The 22214-nt window shown below is 56.4% G+C and overlaps 3 protein-coding genes across 4 annotated transcripts in view; 2 read left to right on the top strand and 1 right to left on the bottom strand.

Moving 5' to 3' along the window:
- USP37 (ubiquitin specific peptidase 37) overlaps window positions 1-5386 on the bottom strand; it is a 35897-nt gene extending 30511 nt beyond the window's left edge. For both annotated transcript variants that reach the window (XM_082763809.1, XM_082763810.1), the window contains exons 1-4: window positions 5341-5386; window positions 4223-4395; window positions 1383-1554; window positions 732-832 (exon numbers count right to left, since the gene is read on the bottom strand). In XM_082763809.1, coding sequence (XP_082619935.1) covers window positions 732-832; window positions 1383-1554; window positions 4223-4378 — 429 coding nt within the window. In that variant the 5' untranslated portion in view covers window positions 4379-4395; window positions 5341-5386. The remainder of the gene's footprint in view (window positions 1-731; window positions 833-1382; window positions 1555-4222; window positions 4396-5340) is intronic.
- Window positions 5387-5551: 165 nt separating this feature from the next.
- On the top strand, window positions 5552-13447 carry CNOT9 (CCR4-NOT transcription complex subunit 9). Its single transcript, XM_082762866.1, has 8 exons — window positions 5552-5688; window positions 7448-7627; window positions 8428-8543; window positions 9584-9693; window positions 10118-10227; window positions 10925-11023; window positions 12313-12404; window positions 13026-13447. Exons 1-8 carry the CDS (start codon window positions 5665-5667, stop codon window positions 13192-13194), a joined length of 900 nt encoding a protein of 299 aa, XP_082618992.1. The 5' UTR covers window positions 5552-5664; the 3' UTR covers window positions 13195-13447.
- A 3422-nt stretch (window positions 13448-16869) lies between these two features.
- Window positions 16870-22004, top strand: PLCD4 (phospholipase C delta 4). The gene is made up of 15 exons (XM_082763939.1): window positions 16870-16899; window positions 17166-17324; window positions 17546-17774; window positions 17962-18091; window positions 18235-18466; window positions 18756-18957; window positions 19212-19356; window positions 19492-19644; window positions 19783-19923; window positions 20109-20265; window positions 20497-20613; window positions 20696-20874; window positions 20974-21109; window positions 21191-21340; window positions 21434-22004. The coding sequence occupies exons 1-15, from the start codon at window positions 16875-16877 to the stop codon at window positions 21538-21540; spliced, it is 2262 nt and encodes a 753-aa protein (XP_082620065.1). The 5' UTR covers window positions 16870-16874; the 3' UTR covers window positions 21541-22004.
- Window positions 22005-22214: the final 210 nt, after the last annotated feature.

Raw genomic sequence — 22214 nt, 5'->3', positions numbered from 1 at the left:
CACTGTATACACAGCTTTCGAGTTTTTACTGCGAGATTGCCTCTAAGCAACATGTAAAATTTGTTTTGGGACAATGTCAAAAATACTCGCCCTCAGGGCCGTAATAAAAATATATTCAGAGAGATAACAATGTAAATTAAAGCTGGGAGATACACCATGAAATCTGCCTTACGGAGGCAGAAAAGGAAGAACAAAAGCCTTTTGAAGGAAAACCACTTCCAGGTAAAAGCTTGCAAAATGCACACACACAAAAATGAGCACAATGGCACAAATTCAGGAACTCTTCTCTGACACAAAAATTCAACCATCAGCTTTTCAAGATACACATTTGGCTGAAGTCTACTAAAGTCAGTCAGACCTCTGCTGTTCACACCGTGTTCAGCTGCTGTGGATTTAAGGTGTTCAGTGCAAACAAGGATATTCAGAAAATCAAGTCTCAACCACGTGCTTTTCCTCTCTTGCTGCTTTTTGCCTGACTGAGAGCTCAGCACACAGAACAAACTCAGTCTTTTGCAGGCAGCTGCTGAACTGAACGCATACGGAGGACGAGTCTCCTCACGAGCAGGACGCACCACTGCCAACCATCCCGTGCATGCCCAGCACAAGCCCTCTGGATTACAAAGACTTTGGATGCAAACCAAGTATTTAAGCGCTTTTACAACACGCAATGAGAGAGGAGGAAATGAAGGAAATAAAATTAGAGAAGAGGAAAAACGCGAAGTTTAACAAACCTGATTCTCTATGTAAGAGAACTGCCTGTTAGCTTCCTTCTGTGTGGTCCTGCTGCCCAGCACACCTCCAAAGCTGCCAGATCCCTGAGAGGCTTTCCCAGCTGAGAGGAAAAGTACACAACGTTTGATGTGATGGCCATTTAACTGATCGGCATTCCTACATAAGATGTTATTTTACAGTTGATTTTGGAAGAGACACAATAGATTCCTTGCCAACAGACAGAGCAATATTCTGAGCGCACAGACATGAGCAAGTGTTTATGGATATCCCTTACACTGGTCATTTACTTAGTGTACCGTAAAATTCCTATCCTTAAAAAAAAAAACAAGAAACAATCTAAGATGAAAAATAAAAAGGAAAGAGACTACACAGGTGTGATAAACAGACAAGGTTTTCCAAATATCAACACGCTAACAACAGAAACAACTCATGCACGTTTTATCTCTTGCTGTTCAGCACGACACAGGCACCTTATGAGAAAAGTACATAACAAAAACTGGGGTTTAAGGACAGCAAGAAGAGTTTACATAAATATAACACGCACAGAAAGCCACACAAGGAGGACAAAGTGGCTAACGGTGAAAAAAGAAAACACAGCGCTGGCCCGCCTCTAAGCTGTCATTAATGTGACTTAAAACAGTCGCACTTACCAGTGTGAACCCTGTCTTGATGGACCGCATCCAAATACATCCGCATTTCATTCGCATCCTTAAACGGCACCTTATCAATCGTCAGGAAGCTGGTATCCTTTAGTGTTAGCATCAGGCAGCACAGTTTTCTACCATTTGGTCGTAAGGTCACAGTTTTAATGTTATGGCTTAGCTGAAAACAAAGACGTGAGTATAAACATAAATCCACTTTAGAAAGGCCAAAATACTTCCAAATTCAAACAAAACACTTCAGATGGAGAGGGTAAGAGGCACTTACACAGAAACACCTCCCCCAGCTCCGCTCTGAGCAAACAGTAAGCCTCGTGGCATTAATGCACTCAGTGATGCTGGGAGCTGACACAACTGAAAGGACAGTGTCACTGCCACTCGACAGTCCCCGCATGCCTGGGTAAGCTTTCTGAAACTTGCTGTGCTGCTGAGTGACATTTCTGAACTAAGGGAATAAAGATCTTCACACCGTCCCGGTTAGCCGTCTGAAACTCCTACCTCAAGTTTGAAACGTACATTTTAAGATGGGGAAAGTTTAAAAGATCTGAGATTTAAATGTTAGGTACAAACTTCCATTCACTTGGCAATTCTCTCCCAGGGAAGACAGACTTGACACAGCTTAAAAATTTTTGCCGGGTAGTAGGTCATTAAGAAACATGCTTAGCCTCAATACAACATTATAGCAATTAAATGGTGTCTGAAGTTTCAGGGTTATGGTCAAGCACAAGAATACTTTTAATAACAGCTCGTGCTCGCTAATAATGCCCCTGCTACTTTATTATGCCATTACATAATTGCGGCTTCCTGCTAAGTCACCTACACGGAGCAGCCGTTCAGTAAAGGCTCTGCTCGCCACTCTTAAAGCAGATGAAGCAAAAGAGCACCTCACATCTGCAGGGTTTGTGGAAGTTCGACACTTGGCTTGCGAGCACATTCTTATTTCCAACTTCCTCGTCATTTTTCACTTACTTTCTCGCTTTGCTGCCCCTTCTTTAGCTTTGCCTAAGGATCAGGCACTAGCTACGCACGGGCCTCCACGCCAGGGGATTGCCATACTGCAAGACTGGAAACCACAGCCAAGGCCGAGCCTGCCCATCAGATTGGAGCCTTCTCCTAATTTGGCCTGACCTGCGGATTGCCACACCACTGATCTAGGCGATGCCGCTGATTTAATAGACACCAACGCTAATTATGAAGTAACACCAAAATTTCACTACACAGTTCTCTATAAGCTGTTTCACCTCCTTCAAATTATACACAAGTTAAAAAAAAATAAAGATTCCTCCACATCAGATTTGTCAATAAGATTTCTTTTTTTCCCCTACGGATCTTTAGCTTCTTTGCAAGATGATCTAGACGTAACAGCAGTCCATGACAGGCTGGAAAACCACCTCAATCTAAGGGTATATTTTGCTGGGAAAACTACATTTCTGTAATAGCTTGCGCTCAATCCTTCTTTTTTCTTTTTCCTTTAACGCAGATGAAAAATGTCCTCAAAAAAAAAATCAAGGGACTGAAAAGCGGGCTCCGAGTTTTCCATCTTCTCTTAAAACACTGCGGTCGGTGCTGAAGGCACGCAGACACTCCAGCACCTCGGTGCAAAGCAAGACATTTCAATTCACGATGCCAACGTGAGAGGGCTCCACACGGACTCTTGGTGCACCTGCTCCCATCCGGTCAGCGTTACGGCGTCTGGAGAGCTGGGGGGAAAAGAAATATCCCCAGCAGGATGCAGGTGGTGTCTGGCACAACTCCGTCAAGACTTTGTAACATCAGTAGGGAAATATCTATGTAAGAGATGTGACGACGCGCTAGGTGCTGTAGGAATATAATATAATATATCCCAGGATCTACCCAAATGTTACAAACAGCAGAAGCGATGGGCCTGCAGGTGCTCGCGGCCTCCTCCTCGCCGCCCTCTCCGCTAGGCCTCGCGGACTCGGTTCAAGCACAAACCCTCCTCCGAGCCCACGGAGATCATCCCACGAGCGCCAGAGCCCACAGATATGAAGGGCAAGGAGCAAAACCTGCCCCTCAAGGCCGTGGTTGGACATCCCGGCCTTCCAGACCCCGATTTCCAGCAGCGAGGAGCGCCCAGGGAAGACGAGAGGGGAAAATCCAGGCCTCTCAGCGAGGACAATTTTCGGGTTTTCAAGCCCACGCTGCCAGCAGCGGGATGTGTCCGGGGCTGACGACTTCCTCACGCCCCGATTCCAAGGCGCCGCGGGCTGTCAGCTTCGTTCCTGAGAGTTTTCGGGCAGCAAAACTTCACCTTTCAAACCCAAAGCCAACTTTTTGCTCGCAGGAATAAACAGCTCAGGGAAAGGCTTGGGGGATACCACAGCAGGGAAACAGGCGTGGAGCGAAACAGAAGCAGCCGGCGTTCAGGTTGGCTGTTAACGCCGCCGCTCGGCGATACAGCAATTAGGATTATTTTTAATTGCAGGTGGAGATCTCTCACAGAAAAATCTCCCTTTGCGCTCTTGGCATTTGGGGCTTTTTGAGTGAAAAGGTCCTACAAAGGCTAACCTGAAAGTTAGCGTAGAATGGAAAAAAAAGCGATTTGAGGTGGATGCTGGGGGTCTGATGGGGCTTCAGCTCCAGGCTCTGCAGCCCTATCGGAGACATCCCGATAACAGAGGGCTTATTCCAAAAACGCCAGAATTTTGCACGCAGGGCACGGCTTCGGTAATTTTTCCTCTGCTTTTTGGCTCTCCCCATCCACCATCATCCCCACCGCCGAGCCCAGGAGACCCTCTAGCAACAAACCTGAGTCATTTATGGGGCTGGGGGTAATTTACAGGGGCCGCGACGCCGAGCGGCCGGGCTACCTGAAACGTCTTCGGGATGCCCCCGACGTTGTAGTGCACCACCAGGCTGACTTTGTTGTCCTTCTCCACGATCTCGAAGCTGCCCTCCTTCCACTTGGTGATGCCCGTCTGCATGCTGCGCATCCGCACCGGCCCGTGCACCTTCAGCAGGGCCATGCCCGCGGCCCCGCCGCCTGCGGGGAGAGGGGGGCTCGTACCGGGGGTGGGGATGGAGGGGAAAAGGGGGGGGTCCCCGGGCCGGGCTGCAAGGCTGGGGGGGGAATAATGTCAAGAATAAGTGGTAGAAAGTGATAAAAAATAATCAAAAGGGATTAAAATGATAAAAATATTAAAATAATAATAAATAATAATAAATATTGATAAATAATAATAAATAATAATAAACAATAACAGTAATAAACAACAACAATAATAATAAAACAATAATAATAAAGATAATAAAATAATAAAGAATAATAAAAAATAAAAATAATTAAAAGTTTAAGTTAAAAAGAATTGGAAGCAATGAGGAAGGAATGGGGAGGAATGGGGAGAAATGGGAAGTAATGGAAAATAATGGAAAGTAATAAGGGAAAATAATAGGAAATATGGGAAGATAATAGGAAATAAAAGGTAATAGGAAATAAAAGGTAATAGGAAATAAAAGGTAATAGGAAATAAAAGGTAATAGGAAATTATGGGAAATAATAGGAAATAATGAAAAATAATAGAAAATAATAGAAAATAATAAACAATAATAGAAAATAATGGAAAATAATAGAAAATAATAGGAAATAATAGAAAATAATAGGAAATAATAGAAAATATTGGGAAATAATAGGAAATAATAAACAATAATGGAAAATGATAAACACTAATAGAAAATCGAACTAAAAGCCAATAGGAAATACCCGAAAACAACACAAATGATTCAAAACCGATCAGGAATTACTGCGAAAGCACCGAAAAGCGGTCAAAAAGCCCCGGCAAAGAAAGGAGCCCGAGCGGCGGCGGTCCCGGGAGGGGGCAGCCGGCGGCGGGGGGGGGGGCACAGGGACCCCGCGGGGCAGCGGGGCGCGGGGGGGGGGGGGGACCGCGAGGGGGGGGGGGGGAGAGGGGGCGGGGCCGAGCCCCGGTACCTGCGGGTCCGCGGGGGGGGAGGGGGGGGGGCGGCGGATGGCGGGAACCGGCTGGCGGCGCGAGACGGCGCGCGACGCTGGGCACGCAGGCGCGCGCGCGCGCCCCGCTGACGTCAGCAGCGGGGGATAGGGCGGCGGCGCCCCTGCGCGGAGCGCGCCTGCGCGCCGCGGGGCCACGCCCACTTTTTTTTTTTCCCAGCAGCCTTTGCGGCCGAGGGCGGGGAGAGAGAGAGGGGGGAGGGCGCGGCCCTGCCTCAGGGGGGGATGGCGGCGGCCTGCGCCTGAGGCACGGCACGGCCCGGCCCCGGGCGGCCCCGCTCCGCCATGCACAGCCTGGCCACGGCCGCGGTGAGAGCCTCCGGGAGGCGTGGGAGGGGGCTCCCGGGGCTTGGGGAGGGGTTGGGTGTCTCTGCGGCACGGCTCGGATCCGGGCCTGTCGCGATAAAGGGGGCCGGTCGCGGGGAGGTTGTCGCGATAAGGGCGTCGCGCGGCGTGTCGTGGCATCCCGGGGTGGAGCTGGTGGGAGGCTCCGCGCCTGCAGGCTGCAAGGCGTGGTGCAGGCTGAAGGAGAGGCCAACGTTTATAAAATGTTTTTAAAAAATTTACAAAATTTTATAAAATGGCCTTAAAATATGTAAAAATCTCTATATGTGAGTATATCTGCATATTTAAACTCTGTGCGTAAGTATAAATGTGTCTTAAACTAAATATAAACGTGTCTTTAAAGCAGCCATCAGCGTGCTGTTGAGAGCCCCAAGCGGTTAATCTGTTGCTGCTGAAGTTCAGGGCTCCCGTTGGGTTTGGAGGCGCTGAATCCTCCAAATTTGCTTAAAAAGGACTTAAAAAGGAGCCAGGCGGTGGGTGTGCTGCTCCCCTTGGTCAGCACTTCCAGCAGCGGCCTCGGGGTCCCCCAGAATTTTAGGCTGGGAGGTGGGAAACGCCGACAAAACAAGGAAAAATCCGATTCCCGATTTAAACTGGAATGAGAGGAGCAACTGCAGGGCCTGTGGACAGCAGCCGGTTCTTGCTAAGACAAATACGGGGCATAAAAGAAACTTAATCGTGTGGAAAATCTGCTTAGAGTTCTCTGGGGATCACGGCCACGTGATTGTGCTTTTAAGGGGCTGCTGTGTTTAAGCTTGCAGGAACTGAAACTTCACAGCGAGCCTAAAAAAATAGATGGGAGCTTCAGATAATGTGATTATAACAATATCAATGCTTGTCCCTCCACCATCCCAAATAGAAACGAACGGGCTCTGCTCGACCATCGTGTCTGTTCCAGGCCAGAACAAATTTATTTTATTTGTAAATCAAACGGAGTAGATGAGAAAAAGGGGGTAGGATGAAAGCTGAGCAGTTATGAGTTTTTGAGCCCTGAAATATAGGGACTGATAACAGCACATAACCTAGTGTATGGACTAAGTTACAGGGAGAGAAATTCGAGCTTCAGCCCAACATAAATCCCACGGCTGAGGAGGAATCTGTAGCACAGGGCCGTGGCTGTGCTGAGGAGGGAAACCTTTACAGAAACAGCAAGCTCTGGAGGCGTCTCCCTCCAGCAGCCCTGGGAGCCTGCCTCTGACAGACACTTTCAGTTTTGGTTCCGGTTGCTTTCGTTTCCCAAATTCTCTGGTTTTCTTGTAGCAGCGTTGCTGTCAGCATGGTGCAAGCAGTGCTTGTGCCTGGTGCCGTAAGCACATGGAGAGTTTTTGTCTGGGTTTAAAGCAGTAAAGGACCACGGGCTGCCTCTGTGGCCAGCCGGGTTGTGTGCGGGGTGGCAGGGAGCACTGCTGCAGAAGGCTTGAGCGGCTTCTCAGCTACTATTTGGAAGCATTCACGGGGAGTTTTAAAGCTTAGGTTTGCCTCAGAGTTTTGGTCTGAATCACCGGGTTATCTCTAGGAAGCCCAGCAAGCGTTCGGTGAGCATTTGCCCCTTGAGTGCTTGTTGGGCCAGCAGAGGCACGAGGCGGACTCGCTGAGAGGCTCGCTCCTTGCCCTTCTTTTCCTCGTGTTTGCGTGAATGTTTCTCAAATGTACATTGTGGGATGGTTTTGGGTGAGACCTGGATGGAATAGCCATGACGGGAGTGTTCTTGTCTCCTTCGCAGCCCGTGCCAACAGCGCTGGCTCAGGTAGACCGCGAGAAGATCTACCAGTGGATCAATGAGCTGTCCAGCCCTGAGACGAGGGAGAATGCGCTGCTGGAGCTCAGCAAGAAGCGCGAGTCCGTGCCCGACCTGGCCCCCATGCTGTGGCACTCGTTTGGCACGATTGCGGCGCTCCTTCAGGTGGGTAGGGCCAACGTTTTTCCTCCTAAAGATCTCTGGTAGTGATTTTTTTGGTTGTTTGGTTGGTTTGGGGTTTTTCTTTGCATGAGCTTGAGCGTTGCCTGGTCAAAAGGTTGCCCCTAAAGAGAGCCTGCAGGAAGGGCAGTGTGGGAGTGCTGCTCCCTCCTCTAGGGAGCCTTGGGAAGGAAAGTACCCGCGTTGCTTGACAAACTGAGTGGCTCAGCTGATGACTGCCCATCTCTGTGGTGGATCTAGTCATCTCCTTCAGAGGAGGAAGGAAAGTCATGCAGGACAGGCAGTGCCAAACTGTTCCAGAGTGGCTCTGAAACAACTGAAGATTATAAGGGAGCCGTAGTTGGAAGCAGGCAGACTTCCAAGCTGGATTTCCCCCCGTTCGCTGCTTCCCTCGTATTCGGTTAGAAGAGCACCAGCAGCTATGGTATGAGTGGGGTAGGTGTGCTCTGCCTCTAGGCACAGGAACAACATTCCTGTTTGCTCTGGGACTTCAAAACAAAGCAGTCCCCACATCCACAAAGAGCCAGGAAATCGAATGAACCCTTTTGTTTGTTTGTTTTTAACTGAAATTAAACTTTGACTACGTCCCTATGGCTCCTTGTCAAACTGGCTCTGGCGTAGCTCTGCCCTTCTCTTCATAGCACAGGGGCTGCCACGGAACTCCAGGGTGATGCTTGGTGAGAGCAGGCTGATGTCTCTTGACAGCATCACTCATTGCTGGGCAAATGCTCTTGTGCATCTGGATGGTTTTCTCCCTTAACTTTTCTTCACCTGTTAATTTTTAGGAAATTGTAAATATCTATCCATCCATCAACCCTCCGACTTTGACGGCCCATCAGTCCAACAGAGTCTGCAATGCTTTAGCTCTGCTGCAGTGTGTCGCATCTCACCCTGAAACCAGGTGGGTGTCTCTGAGTACGTGAGTTTGCTGGGATGTTGGTGCTGACAGCTCAGCCAGTTTCACTCTGGAAGCACGTGAGCTCCTTTCTGCTCTTTTACCAAGAGAAGTGGAGCAGTGGAGAGAGCTGGGAGACAAGCAGCTGCTGGCTGCTTTCACTTGTTTGCACGGATTACCAGGATGACAGCTTTATGGTGGTCCTGAATGTGTGGCATTCCTTGAATCGTCCTGAGATCCTGCAAATTCCCAAACTGCTGGCTTGTGGCAGCCCCTGGGAGCTCAGCCAGAGACAAGGGTGCCTTTGTGCTGAGCGTTGTACGCAGGATCCCTGTTTTTATGAGCTTCTGGTTGTTTGGACCAGCTGTGCAGAGAGTGGAATGAGCAGGGCTGCCTTTCCCTGAGACCGTGTGTGGCAAGGGAGCAGTATCAGAGCCACGCCTGCGGTCCCCAGCCAGTGCCTGACTTCAGCGTTTCTCAGTCTCTGTCCAGCACGTGTCAGCAAGGGAAAAGCTGATGTTGGTTCAGCCAAAACCAGTAGCTAATACTCAGAAGAAAACTATCCTGAGAGCCATGATCTCATGCTTCTGTTCCTGCTGAGGGAAGCAGTAGGTAGCTGAATTTGTTTTCCAGCTGCCGCAAAGTAGCGTTAAACAACAACCCTTCCTAAGATAATATCCGAAGAAATAGGGTAGTTTTACACCACGTGCTTTTACAATTAAAGCTTGAAAACTGAAAACAGATGAAGAATGTCGGGTGGTTGTGCAAGAGAGCTCCCCTCCTGGCTAGCAGAGCGATCTCCAGGTTTCTCCCTGCAGGCTGTGTTCTTCGACGTTGTCAGAAGGCAGTTTGTGGGCTCCTGGGGAAAAGTGGCCCAGCGCAGGATTTACCTCAGCACCTTCCCATCAGGGAACAAACTGTTCCCACTTTTGAGGAGCGGCAGCAATGTTGTCCCTCAGGAATAATCAGAGGCTGTGTGTGATAATACTGGGTTTGTGCTCGCTTTGTTTTCCTTGTCTCTCACGGGTGTTCTCCCTTTCCTACAGGTCAGCTTTTTTGGCAGCTCACATCCCCCTCTTCCTCTACCCCTTCTTGCACACAGTTAGCAAGACGCGTCCGTTTGAGTACCTGCGGCTCACGAGCCTCGGAGTGATTGGTAAGCAGCGAGATTGATGCTTGAGTTTATTCGCCCTGTCATCCCCACATGCTGTTTTCCTTCTTTTCTGCCCAAAACACTTCTCAGTGTATAAAGTAAGAGGGTCTAGAAGTGCATGTCTTCTTCCCAGAGGTTGATGTCAAGAGGCTGTCAGCCTCTTGGGTTTGTATTACCACCGGGGGGAGAGCCAAGAATGAATCCCTTGCTGAAAAACAAACAGCCCCCAAACCCAGCTTAATTACGTTTGTTACCCAAACGAGCTCTTCTCCAGCCACGTGCTGCAACATGCTTGGGATGGCAGCTGCTCTGTCAGCCACTCAGACCCAGTGATTCCTGGGCAGGACACAATACAGGCCATCTTTGAAAGGCAAGTTTTGTTTTTAATGTATCACTTGCTGATTTGGGTTTCTGTTTTTCCTTCAAGGGGCCTTGGTGAAAACCGATGAGCAAGAAGTGATAAATTTCTTACTGACAACAGAAATTATCCCCCTGTGCTTACGCATTATGGAGTCTGGCAGTGAACTCTCTAAGACGGTATCTACATTTTTTTTCTTAATTAAGACTTTTTTGTTGGTTATATCCAAATGACCAGGCAGTCAGTAACCTGCAGAGTTGGTTTGTTTCCTGTTGTAAATGCTGGGGCAGCTCAGGGTGGAGTTTTGCCTCCACCCATCCTCAGAAACAAACAAAACCACCATCAAACTGAGCTGAGAGATTCTGAGTCTGGTAGTTTTGCTGGGAAATGTCTTGCTGTTTTCAGCAGACATCATACTCCTTTGTAGCCCAGCAGAGTAACTCCCAGGGCTCAGCTGGATTAATCTTAGGCCTGAGAGAAGAGATGCTGTAACTACACAGCACAGAGGTTGTGCAGTTGGTGGTGATGGTGGTGATGGGGATGTTCACTTCATCAGGCCTACTGTGTAGCCATAATCTTGAGGCTGTCCCATGCAGCCTGGCAGTAATTGCTGCCTCCTTCAGCCTTCATCCAGTCATCTTGTGTGCACTGCTTCGTCTCCACTTCTTTTCTTTAGCCAAAGATGCCAACCATTGGGTTTTGTCCTGCGTTTTCTTTTTGGCTTTAAACTTTAAATCAAGTACAACATTTGCTGAAAGGCCTTTCAGCACTGCTGAAAGAGAAAGAGCTGCCATGAAAAGAGTACAGCACAAAGACTCTTCTTTTTTTTGGGGTAGATGTTTATATTCTCTCTTTTCTGATTTCTCCCTGTTCCAGGTTGCTACGTTTATCCTTCAGAAAATCCTCCTGGATGACACGGGACTGGCATACATCTGTCAGACTTACGAGCGGTTCTCCCATGTTGCCATGATACTGGTAAGATTATTTGTTTCTTCTGCCTATAAAAAGTTAAATGCTTTCTCTAGCAGTCAGCGCCTTCAGCAGCTGTTTTACTGCTCTCTGGCTGTCCCTTGTGTAGGAGAGGTTTGGGTACCTGTATTTTGTTCATCCCAGGAGTAATAGCCCAGCTCAGACACTTCTTTTAGCTTGCTAAGGGGAATACGTCTGCCCTGGAATAGCCATTACCCTGCTTTTATGTATTTGTGTTTGCTTTTTAAAGAGCCAGTCTCAGGAGAAGAAAATGCAGCGTTAAGTTAAGCATTTTGCAGCCCTGGTTCTGTGCCTAAATGTTGATGCTTTCACTGGGAATATTTGTGGGTCTGTTTTCCCAGATGTAAAGAAAACGTTTTCCTAACTCTCACGTGAACAGCAAAATACGAATGCTTGTGAGCTGATGTCCAAAATAACCAATGTGGTAGGATTTTCCTGGTCGAGAAAGGGATCAGCTTTGGAGGAAGTACATCTGGCTCGGGCAAAGTCAAGCAAGCATTTAGAAACAGAAACCCTGGGGCAGGGGAGGGAAGGAGACCAAGGAAGAATGCAGTGGGGAAGGGTATGGACATGGAAGAACGTGGGTGGATTAAGCTGTGACAGTGTGGAAGAAATCCTGGTTGTTCACCACTGGGTGAAGCACTGACACGCTGAATATTCCACAGCACTAAGATGAAAATGTTCGTAGACGTTTCTGTATTTCAAAAATTTGGATAATGCACTCCTGTCTCATGAGAGTGATGGTTTGCTTCCTAGTCCGCTGATGAGTGAGTGAGATGTTCTGCAAGAATTAGAGGCTTTTAAAAGAGCAAGTTAGCAATTTCTGTCTAGGAGCTGTCTGAGAAGCTCTCTGACCTGTTGTTCCTTATTTTGAAGAAATCTTGGTGTCCAGGGGATAGCTGAGAACAGGAAGCTTGCAAAAGGGCAGGTGAGGTGGCCCCACTAATTGCTGGCTGACTAAATATCCAAATACAGGTGAATTTAGCTAATGGGGAAAATGGTCAGTGCTAGCCAATATAGTTTCACTGGGAGGGGGGGAGGGAAATCTTGCTGAGCAGATCTGATTCGATGCCCAAACATGCCTCGGGGCAGGTGCATGAAGGCATCCATGCAGTTTCCTGAGCTGGGTGCTTTCAGGCTGCAGCCACGTGCAGGGTCCTACGTGTTGTGAGAAACACAATGTGTTGTGATTTAATGGTCTGTGCCAGGCTCTGCTGGCTGTGAAGCTGTCCCCACAGACGCTTTAACTGGTGACACTGGCCTCTGTCAAACAGGGTAAAATGGTCCTGCAGCTTTCCAAGGAGCCCTCAGCACGGCTGCTGAAGCACGTCGTCCGCTGTTACCTTCGCCTTTCCGATAACCCCAGGTAAACATTTAAGGAGTGTGGGCAGGGGCTTCTCCCACCCGCTTGGAAATGCAGCTCCCCTTGCCGGTGCCCGCTTGGAGCCAGGGTTATTCATCTGCCTTTACATCAGCCTTAGCTCAGTGTGAAAAATGCTTGTTTTTATTGCTGGCCCCAGAAGCTTTTATGATAGAGGGTAGAAACTGGCTCTTTGGAGTTTGGTCGGGTTCAAGCCGTGCGGGTTACAGCTGCCTGAGCTCGAATGGTGCTTGGGCTGGGTGTGAGGGAAGGCCTGAGTCGGAAGCTGTGCTGTGCTCTCGCTCTTCTGCATCATGCGGGCCGTGAGCAGTAAAAATCAATCGATGAAATTCGGCGTGAAATCAGCTTGTACTTCCCAAAGCTGCCGTGTTTGTGTTTGTTGTGTCTGCCTCTTCTGGCACGGCGCTGCTCTTGAGCAAAGGCTATCAGGACACGGGGCTTTGCTCGGTGGGATCTCCCGTGAGGGATGGGAGCCGTGCTGCTGCTCCGTGCTTTCCTTGGCTGGTCCCCCCAGGCAAACGAGCGTTGACGTCCCCAGTGCGGTTTGCTCCCCTCTTGCCCCTGTGAGTTTATTTGTTGGGCCCCGTTTCTTGTCTCTTGATGTAGGGCACGTGAAGCTCTCAGGCAGTGCCTTCCTGACCAACTGAAGGACACCACCTTCGCCCAGGTCCTGAAGGACGACACCACCACCAAGCGCTGGCTGGCTCAGCTCGTCAAGAACCTGCAGGAGGGTCAAGTCACCGACCCGCGGGGCATCCCCCTTCCTCCGCAGTGACTGCTGGGGGGGGCAGGGGGCTGGGGAAGAAACAGCTCAGGTTTACAAAGACCCAGGAACCGCTGACCTCTTCTGCAACAAACCGGGCGTGCCGGCCGCCTTTCGGTCCGCCAGCTCGTCGGAGCCTTCCATCGGGCCAAAGGGCTGCTCTGTAGCAATGCAGCATGCCTCTGGAGATCGTAACACCAGCAGATGCTGATACTACAGCTTAAAAAAAAAAAAAAAATCAATAAAAAACCTATCTGTAAAGATCCCATCTCTCCAGGAGGCCTGGCTGGCAGCTGTCCCTGCACCCACAGGCGGGGTGGTGCGGGTGGCTGCTCCTGCAGCTAGCTCGGTCTCCATGCAGGCGCTGTGTGGCACGGTGCGGTGTGCCACATCCCTCCACTTCCTTGTCACTCCTTGTTTACACCTCTGGCTGGCACGGCGAGCTGCTCTTCCTTTCTTTTTGGCACAGAGGCCGTGGCTGGAGCTGGGCCACCCCGGTGCTCGCCCCGAGAGGAGAGGGGATGGCTCGCCGTGCCCCCGTGCCTCATCAGCCTGCTTCCTGGGGCTCTGGGGGAGGAGAAGGCAGCAGGGCTGTGGCTCGTGTGCTGTAAATAGTGCAGCTCCCGGCGGCCAGGGGGCTGATGTGTGCTGGCCGTGGCTCCAGCAGAGCTCCTGCCCAGCAGGGCTGCTGTCTCCTCAGAGCTCAGATCAAGGAACCTGCCTCGCCACAGCCAGCAGGACAGCTCTGAGCTACGTCCTGCAGCCCCAGGTACACCAGCTCCCTGCAGGCAGCTCTGTCCTGACCTTCCCCGTGCCTCCCAGCTCCTCTCTGCCAGCCCCGTGCAGCCGTTTCAGTTCTCAAACCCTCCTCGGTGTGTTTCTGCTTCGGCCCCAGCACGATTAAACTGCTGGCAGCCCCTTCCCCGCACACAGGGCTTGCTGTGGCTGCGGCGGGGCGGGCTCCTGGGCTGTGCTGCATGCAGCAGGCAGCTCCGCTGGCACCCAGCTGCACGCAGGCCTGGGCAGCTTCTCGTCCCCAATTCCAGCAGCCCATTTTGCTGATCATCCGCAGCCCTGTGCCAACGGTGTCTTAAATCCCATCTGCTTTCCCCTCCCTCCTCCCAGCGCAGCCTTGCGTAAGGAGGGCAGAGCGCAGCCTCCTCCCTGCCCCGGGGTCCCGTTTTATAACCCTTGCCTCCTCCTTTCCTCTCCCCGGCCCCTGACCTTGACAGGGTGTGAAAATGCTTCTAATTTTTTTTTTTTTTTTTTGTAAGTTTGGATGAATAAATAATAAAACCCCAGGCAGCACAGCTTGCTCCCGGCCTGCTCTCTCGGGAAGGGCTCGGGGAAGGCGAGCTGTGGGTGCTGCCTGCCTCAGGGTGCCACCCAGAGGGGTTGAGGGCTCTCCCCGAGGGTGCCGAAATTGGGCTGTGGGGCAGCGCTCCCTCTTTGCAGGGTGTTTGCAGCCGCTCTGGCACCCGCTGCCACCCCGGCCCCGCAGCAGGAGCCTGCCAGAGCCCGTGCTGCCCTTTTTGGCTGGCAGGGGAGGGATGCGCGGGGCTGGCTCAGGACCTGGGGAGCCCCGGGGGGGGCACAGGTCAGCGCTGCGGTTTTGGGCAGCCCCGGCCCTGCCGCACGGCCAAGTGGCAATTCCCGGGGAATTCCCGGGATCCCCGCTCCTCTGCTGCCAAACCCCGGCCCCAAAACCAGCGCTGCGGTTGGGGCCGCTCCGGGGGGGTCCCGCTCTTTATCCTCCCCCCCTCTTAAATCCCCCCAGGGCTCCGGCACCCCCCCCCCCCGGCAGCGGCGGCACCGGTGACCTTAATCCGCTCCGACCTTGCGGGGCTCGGGGACGTGCGGGACCGGGAGGGGAGAACCGGGGAAGGTTTTGGGGGGGTTGTGGGGGGGGACCAGGGGGCCGGGCTCGCCGCCCCGCCGCTGCCAAGGGGCGGGCAGCCCGGGCTGCCCTGGCCCCGTGCGGCCGCAGTCGGCGGAGCACCGGAGGCGCGGAGCGGTACCGGAGAGCTGGTACGGGACCGGGGGATTTGGGGGGGTCCGGAGGGGGCTGAGCCTCCCCAGCGGGGGCTGCAGGGTGGGGGGGGGAAGTGCCGGCTTGCCCCCCTGCTTTGGTTTAAGGGGCGCCCCCCCCGACCCCGGCAGGGTGTGCGTGCAAAGCGGGGCAGCAGCGGGGTGGGGGTGCCCGGGGGGGCTCAGCCCTCCCTGCGTGGCCACGGAGGCTTTGAAATCTCCCGGGGGGAGATTGAAAATCGCCCGGTGTGCCCCCCCCACCCCAACCCCAGCCCAGCCTGAGGGCTGTCACCTCCGGGTGAGGAGCTGAGGGTGGGCACGGCCGCCTGCGGCCCCACAGTTCAGGGTGGGAAGGGGAGAAGGGGACGCAGCCCCCCCCCTCTGGCAGGGGGCAGCAGCCTTTCGGGAAGCCCTCGGGTTGGGTTTCCAGCAGGAGGGCTCCGGCTGCAGCCCCTGGCTCCCGGCCCACTCTCCTCGAGAGAGGAGCGAGGGGCAGAGCTCTCCAGGGCCAGGGGGGCTGCAGGGGCTCGGGGCTGGGGTGCTGGGGGCACTGCCCCTGTGCCTGGGGGGGCTGCCCCGCGGTGGAAGGGGTCCTCTCTGCTGCTTGGGGCAGGGCTGGCTGCCTTCGGGCCGTGCACTGCGGGATATCAGTTAGTTGGTCTCCAAAATCCCAGCTCTGTTCCCCGAGCAGCCCCCCTTGCACGCCGCCTCTTGGCACACACGCGTGGCAGGGCGCAGAGCACAGCCCTGCTGGTGGCAGCAGGCCAGCAGGGACTGGCCGGTCCCTGTCTCCTTGACACCTCTCCTTCCAGCCCGGCTTTCCCCAAACCCTCCCAGCCCTCCGGGAGCTGCTGCTGATCGAGGGAGGGGGCACGGGGCAGCCTGGGTGCCTGCAAGGGTCTGGCAGCCAGGCTTGGCAGCTGCCTGCACGCTGACGGCACCGGCTATTCCCAGCCCCGCTGCGCCGGTGCCGTGCTGAGTCAGGGGCCTGGGGCACGGCCGGCACCCCTGCACCGAGCCCCTCACCCCGAGGGGGACCCCAGGCAGCGATGTGCCCCTCCCCGCCCCCAAAACACAGCCTGCCAGCTGCGCTCTGCAGCCCCTCGAGGGCTGCTCCAGCATCCGGGCGACTGGCACATCCCAGCGATTTCTCATCAGCCTAATTAAAGTCTTGACAGCCTAATCAAGGACCCATTGTAAGTCCCCGTTGCATTTTTAGTCCCGCTCGGCCCCGCGCGCTGCCGTCCCCGGGGTGCAGGGAGAAGGGTCCGGGAGCCCCTGCCTGCAGCTGCGTGGTGCTGGCACTCGGCTTTGTCACCGTCACCCCCAAATTTGCTGGCGTGGGGGGCTGCCAGGCGGTGGGGGGCTTTCCCCGGCAGTTTTTTTGCTCCCAGGGTTAGTTCCCTCCTAGCAGCGGGGCTCTGCTCCCCTCCTGGCTCCGGGGGCCGCTCTGGCAAGTTTTTCCATTTTTTCCCCCAACACCTTTCGAGCGCTGGCTTCCCGGTAATGCGATCAATATTTCATGGGCACGCCGAGACGAACTTGACACTTCACGAAAGCGGTGACCTGGGAGGAGGCAGGCGCAGGTGCTCTCGCCTGCACCGCTCCCCAGCCAACCCCTTTTCTTCCCTCCCCAGCAGTGCCGGCGAGGAGGAGGCCGAGCCATGGCATCGCTGCCGTGCAACGCCCGTGAGTGCTCTCCATCAGGGGGGGACGCGTGGGGCAGGGTGCTGGGTGATCCTGATTTACACCAGGGCACCGTGGGCATCAGGGTGGGGGCCGAAACGCGGGGTGAAGGTTTCCGAGGGTCTGTGGGGAATCCCTGCGCATCCTTCTTGTGGCAAAGGGAGCTTGTTTGGGGTCCTGCCTCCTCCATCCCAAACCGAGGGCTTGTGTGGGGTGCCAGGGGTGCAGGGAGCGCTGCCCCCGTGACGCAGCCCCCGCTGCCCCCCAAGGCATCCAGCTGACGGACACGCTGGAGCAGATGCAGCAAGGGGCGTTGATGCGCAAGGTGAAGTCCAAGGGCTGGAAGAAGCAGCGCTACTTCAAGCTGCAGGACGACTGCATGACCATCTGGTACCAGTCCAAGAGGACGGGCAAAACCGAGTCCGCCTGTGAGTCCCTGCTGGGGTGTGGCCGGGGCGGGGGGGGGACATCAGTAGGGTTCAGAGTGAACGTGGCTGTGAACGCGCCAAGTCCTGAGGCTGGGTTTGCTCCGGATGGGAACGTGGAGCAGCAGGAGGAGGGGTGCTTGGAAGGGCAGACGTCTGCGGGGGGTGCCCCCTGCCCTGCAGTCCCCATCCCCGTGGACAGAGCTCCTCTCCCTCCGCCCCAGTCTCCATCAGCGACGTGGAGACGGTGCGGGAAGGGCACCAGTCGGAGGTGCTGCAGAGCCTGGCCGAGGAGTTCCCCGCCGAGCGCTGCTTCACCATCGTCTTCTACGGCCGCCGGGGCAACCTGGACCTCATCGCCGGCTCGGCGGAGGAGGCGCAGTGCTGGGTGCGGGGCCTGCGCCAGCTGATCGAGGTGGCCACCAGCATGGACCAGAGGGAGAGGATAGACCAATATCCTTCCCGCGGGCACCGCACCGCGCTCCCTGCGTCCCCAGCACGTGCTCGGTCTTTCGGGGTCTCACCCGTCAGCGTCAGGCCGGGGAGAGCCCCCAGCAAAAGGGAGAGGTTTGGTGCTCCCCGGCGCCGTCTCCCTTTAGCCGTGGTCCTTTCCCTTAACGCCCGCCCCGGCTTCTCGCACGTGGATCCGGGACTGGTTCCAGAAGGCCGACAAGAACAAGGACGGGCGCATGAACTTCAAGGAGGTGCAGCGCCTGCTCAAGATGATGAACGTGGACATGAACGAGGACCATGCCCTGCGGCTCTTCCAGGTACGCGCAGCCCGCCTGCGGGGCCGGGGCAGGCTGCACAACCTCCCTGCAGCAGGGCTTCCTCCCTCCCTTCCCTCCTCGATCCACCCCAAATCCCTCTGCTGGCACCGGGTGACCCCGGTGCTGAGCGAGCCCCCCCGCAGGCTGCCGACAAGTCGGAGTCGGGGACGCTGGAAGGGGAAGAGTTCGTGCTCTTCTACAAAGCCCTCACGGAGCGCGAGGAGGTGCTGAGCCTCTTCCAGGCCTTCTCTGAGGACGGGAAGAAGCTGACGCTGCTGGAGCTGGTGGATTTCCTGCGGCAGGAGCAGCTGGAGGACAAGGGCACGGAGGAGCTCGCCATGGAGCTCATCGACAAGTACGAGCCGTCGGAGACGGGTGAGAGCCCGGAGCTGCGCCCTGCGCTGGGGAAGGGGAGCGCTGAGACACCCCCTGCCTCTCCTGCCCCTTCTTTTTTGGGTCTGTTTTACCTCCCGGGGGAGGTTGGCCAGCTGTGGGGTGCCTGCTCCGGCTTTGGGACCCGCTGCCTGCCTCCCCAAGGCTGCTGCCTCGGGCACCCCCATGGCTCCTGGTGCCCCAGCCTGCTGCAGGATGCCACCAGCAGCCCCGTTTGCCCCAGCCCCGTTGCCCTGGGTCTCCCATCTCCTCTTCTCCCGTCTGCCCGCAGCCAGGGCTCGCCACGCGCTGAGCACCGACGGGTTCCTCATGTACCTCTGCTCCCCGGAGGGCTCCATCTTCAACCCCCGGCACCAGGGGCTGTGGCAGGACATGACCCAGCCGCTCTGCCACTACTTCATCTCCTCCTCTCACAACACCTACCTGATCGAGGACCAGATCCGGGGCCAGAGCAGCATCGAGGGCTACATCAGGTAACGGGCTGCTCCCTCACACCCGTCCCCGGGACCCCCGGCACCGTGCCCCGGGCAGCTCCATGGGGGGAAAATGCAGCAGGAGGAGAAGCCCCTTTGGCTGAGAGCTGCCCCTGGGCGTGGGGCAGCGGGGATATTGCCCCGAGGGCTGCTTGCCAGCCTCCCTCGTCCCCTGGCCCTGCAGGGGGGACACCCCCAGCGGAGGGAGGGTGGGGGGGGGTTTGCTTGGTGCCGGGCTGATCGCCCACCCGCAGGGCTCTGAAACGGGGCTGCCGCTGCCTGGAGGTGGACTGCTGGGACGGGCCGAACGGGGAGCCCATGGTGTACCACGGCCACACCTTCACCTCCAAGATCCCCTTCAGGGAGGTGGTGAGCACCCTGGGCAAGTACGCCTTCCAGGTAGGGCGCCGCGAGGCTGGGGGGGGCGTGCTGAGGGGCGGCAAGGGGGCTCGGGGGGGGTGGCTGCTTTCCCCCTGTCCCCCCCCACGCTGCTGCTGCTCGGGGCAGGAGCGTTGTTGGCACCTTGCTCCCCAGGCGTCCCCCTACCCGGTGATCCTGTCCCTGGAGAACCACTGCAGCATGGAGCAGCAGGAGGTGCTGGCCCAGCAGCTCAGGGACATCCTGGGGGAGCAGCTCCTCACCGCCACCATCGACGGGCGCGTCCCCACCCAGCTCCCGTCCCCGGAGGTTAGGGGCAAAGGAAACCAGCCCCAGCCCCTCCTGGATGCTGCTGGCACCGCTCCCTGACACCGCGGGGTCCCGGGGGATGGTGCTGAGCCCCGCGGAGCCCAGCACCTCAGGGTTCCCCCCCTTCCACCCCTGCAGGAGCTGAAGCACAAGATCCTGCTGAAGGGGAAGAAGATCGGGCGGCTGGAGGACGTGCTGGACGGGCCGGGGAACGAGGCACCCGACGTGTCCGATGATGACAACGGGGCAGAGGCAGAGGAGGAGAGGAGGAGGATGAAGGTGGGTGGCCCGGGCTGGGGACCTGACGGCGCTGAGCCCCCGGACACGGCTGTGGGACACCACCAGGAAGGGGGGGGGGACATTTATGGGCCACGCCAGCCCCTTTTTGGCACCACCGTGATGGGGACCCCCTGCCTGCTCCGTTCCCATGGGGCTGGGGGTCCTGACGGGGCTCTGCCTGGCAGAAGGACAAGGAGAGCCTGGCCCAGGCGTTGTCTGACTGCGTCGTCTACTGCAAGAGCGTGTCCTTCAGGGGCTTCCAGGAGGCACGCAGCCATTCCCGGCCCTCCGAGATCTCCTCCCTCGCCGAGGCCAAGGCCAGGAAGCTCATCCGGGACACGGGTGAGGTTTGGGGTCCGGGAGAAAGATGTCCCGGCAGGGATGTAACGGGGGTGCTCGGCTCTGGGGGGTGAGCGGGGTTGGTTGGGTGCCTTGGGGAAAAGGAGAATGGGTGGGTGGGTGGGTGGGTGGGTGGGTGGATGGATGGGTGGATGGATGGCTCAGCACGCGGTCAGGGTGGCGGTGCAGGCCAAGCGATGTCCTCACGAGCAGCCCTCCCTCCTCCATCCCCAGGGAACGACTTTGTCCGGCACAACGCCTGGCAGCTGACCCGCATCTACCCCAGCGGGATGCGCACCGACTCCTCCAACTACAGCCCGCAGGAGATGTGGAACGCGGGCTGCCAGATCGGTACGGCCCGGGGCCGTGGGGGTGCCGCGGGGCTGCCCCCTGCCACCCCGACCCATCTCCCTGCCGCCTGCCTTCCCCCCAGTGGCCCTAAATTTCCAGACGGCCGGCACGGAGATGGACCTGTGCGACGGGCTCTTCAGCCAGAACGGCCGCTGTGGCTACGTGCTCAAACCGCCCTTCATGAGGGACGAGGGGACCCTCTTCAACCCCGCCGAGCCCAGCACCCGGGAGGGCCCCGGCCCCGTCACGCTGACCATCCAGGTAGGGGCAGAGGAGGGACCCCGGGGAGCCCTGCGGGGGGTCCTGTTGCTCCCAGCTGGGTGCCAACTCCACCCTGGGGGGCCCTGCCCTTCCCCGCAGGTGATCAGCGGGCAGCAGCTGCCCAAAGTGGCCAACAGCAAGGACGGGGCCATCATCGACCCGCTGGTGCGCGTGGAGATCCACGGGGTGCCCGCGGACCAGGCGCACCAGGAGACCAAGTACATCGAGAACAATGGTGAGCAGGGGGTCCCGGGGACCTGTCCCTGCCCCGTCCCTGCCCCCCACCACCCCCCAGCACCCCCTCTCCCTTCCCCAGGGTTTAATCCCCGCTGGGACGAGACCCTCCAGTTCCAGCTCCACGTGCCCGAGCTGGCCCTCGTCCGCTTCGTGGTGGAGGATTACGACAAGACGTCCAGGAACGACTTCGTGGGGCAGTTCACCCTGGCCTTCGCCAACATCAAACCCGGTGAGAGGTCGCTGCCCGGTGGTGTAGGGTGCTGGGGAAGGGTGCTAGGGCGCGGGGTGCTCAGCCACGGCCTCGCTGTCCTCCCCCCTGCAGGCTACCGCCACATCCACCTCCTCTCCAAGGACGGCACCAGCATCCCGCCCTCCTCACTCTTCGTCCACATCCGCATCACCGAGCCGCCCGGCCCCGAGCAGGACTGACCCGCGGGGCCCGTGGGATCGGGATAGAAGCCATAGGGCCGGCCCGCTTCTGGCCCCATAGAGCTGGGGCCCCGGGGCTGAGCACGCCACCCCCTCGTCGCTCCGTTTGTGTCGTCCCTGTGTCGTCGTCGCTGCTGTGCCCGTGTTTGCAGTGGCCTCTGGGGGCTGGGGACAGGCACTGGTGTCTCCAGCGGTGCTTTGGGATCTCTCCCACCCTCTGGGAGAGGGTGGAGAGGAGGACAGCTGGAGCAGGGCGCCAAGGCTCTGCCGGGGGCTGGTCCCCCCCCACCCAGGGGAAGCGAGGCTGGAGCCAAGCAAACCCCGGGGCTGGGCAGAGCTGGGAGAGGAGCCGCTGCTCACTGCCCCCATCCTGCAGCGCCCTCAGAGCCCCTGGCCCCCACAGCCCCAGGGATGCTCCTGGCCAGCACCACGTTATTAACCCTGGCCGTGTCCTCTCGATGTAAGCACCCTAATAAAGTGTTCAGTGGCAGGCAGGAACGGGTCTGGGTGCGGTGGTGTTGCTCAGGGTTTTGGGGACACCCTGTTCCCGCTGTGCAAGCACCAGGGCTGCTCTGCCCCTGCCAGCATCCCAAGGAGAGGATTTCAGGTTCAGCACAAACCCCAGGGGCTGCTCCTAGCCTGATTCTGGCGTCCTAGGCACAATTAGGGGTTTC

The sequence above is a fragment of the Aythya marila genome, assembly GCF_965140915.1.
Source record: "Aythya marila genome assembly, chromosome: 6".
In the NCBI taxonomy this organism is placed as follows: Eukaryota; Metazoa; Chordata; class Aves; order Anseriformes; family Anatidae; genus Aythya; species Aythya marila.
Note: the sequence above shows the minus strand (reverse complement) of the source record. Positions and strands in the feature narration are given on the sequence as shown.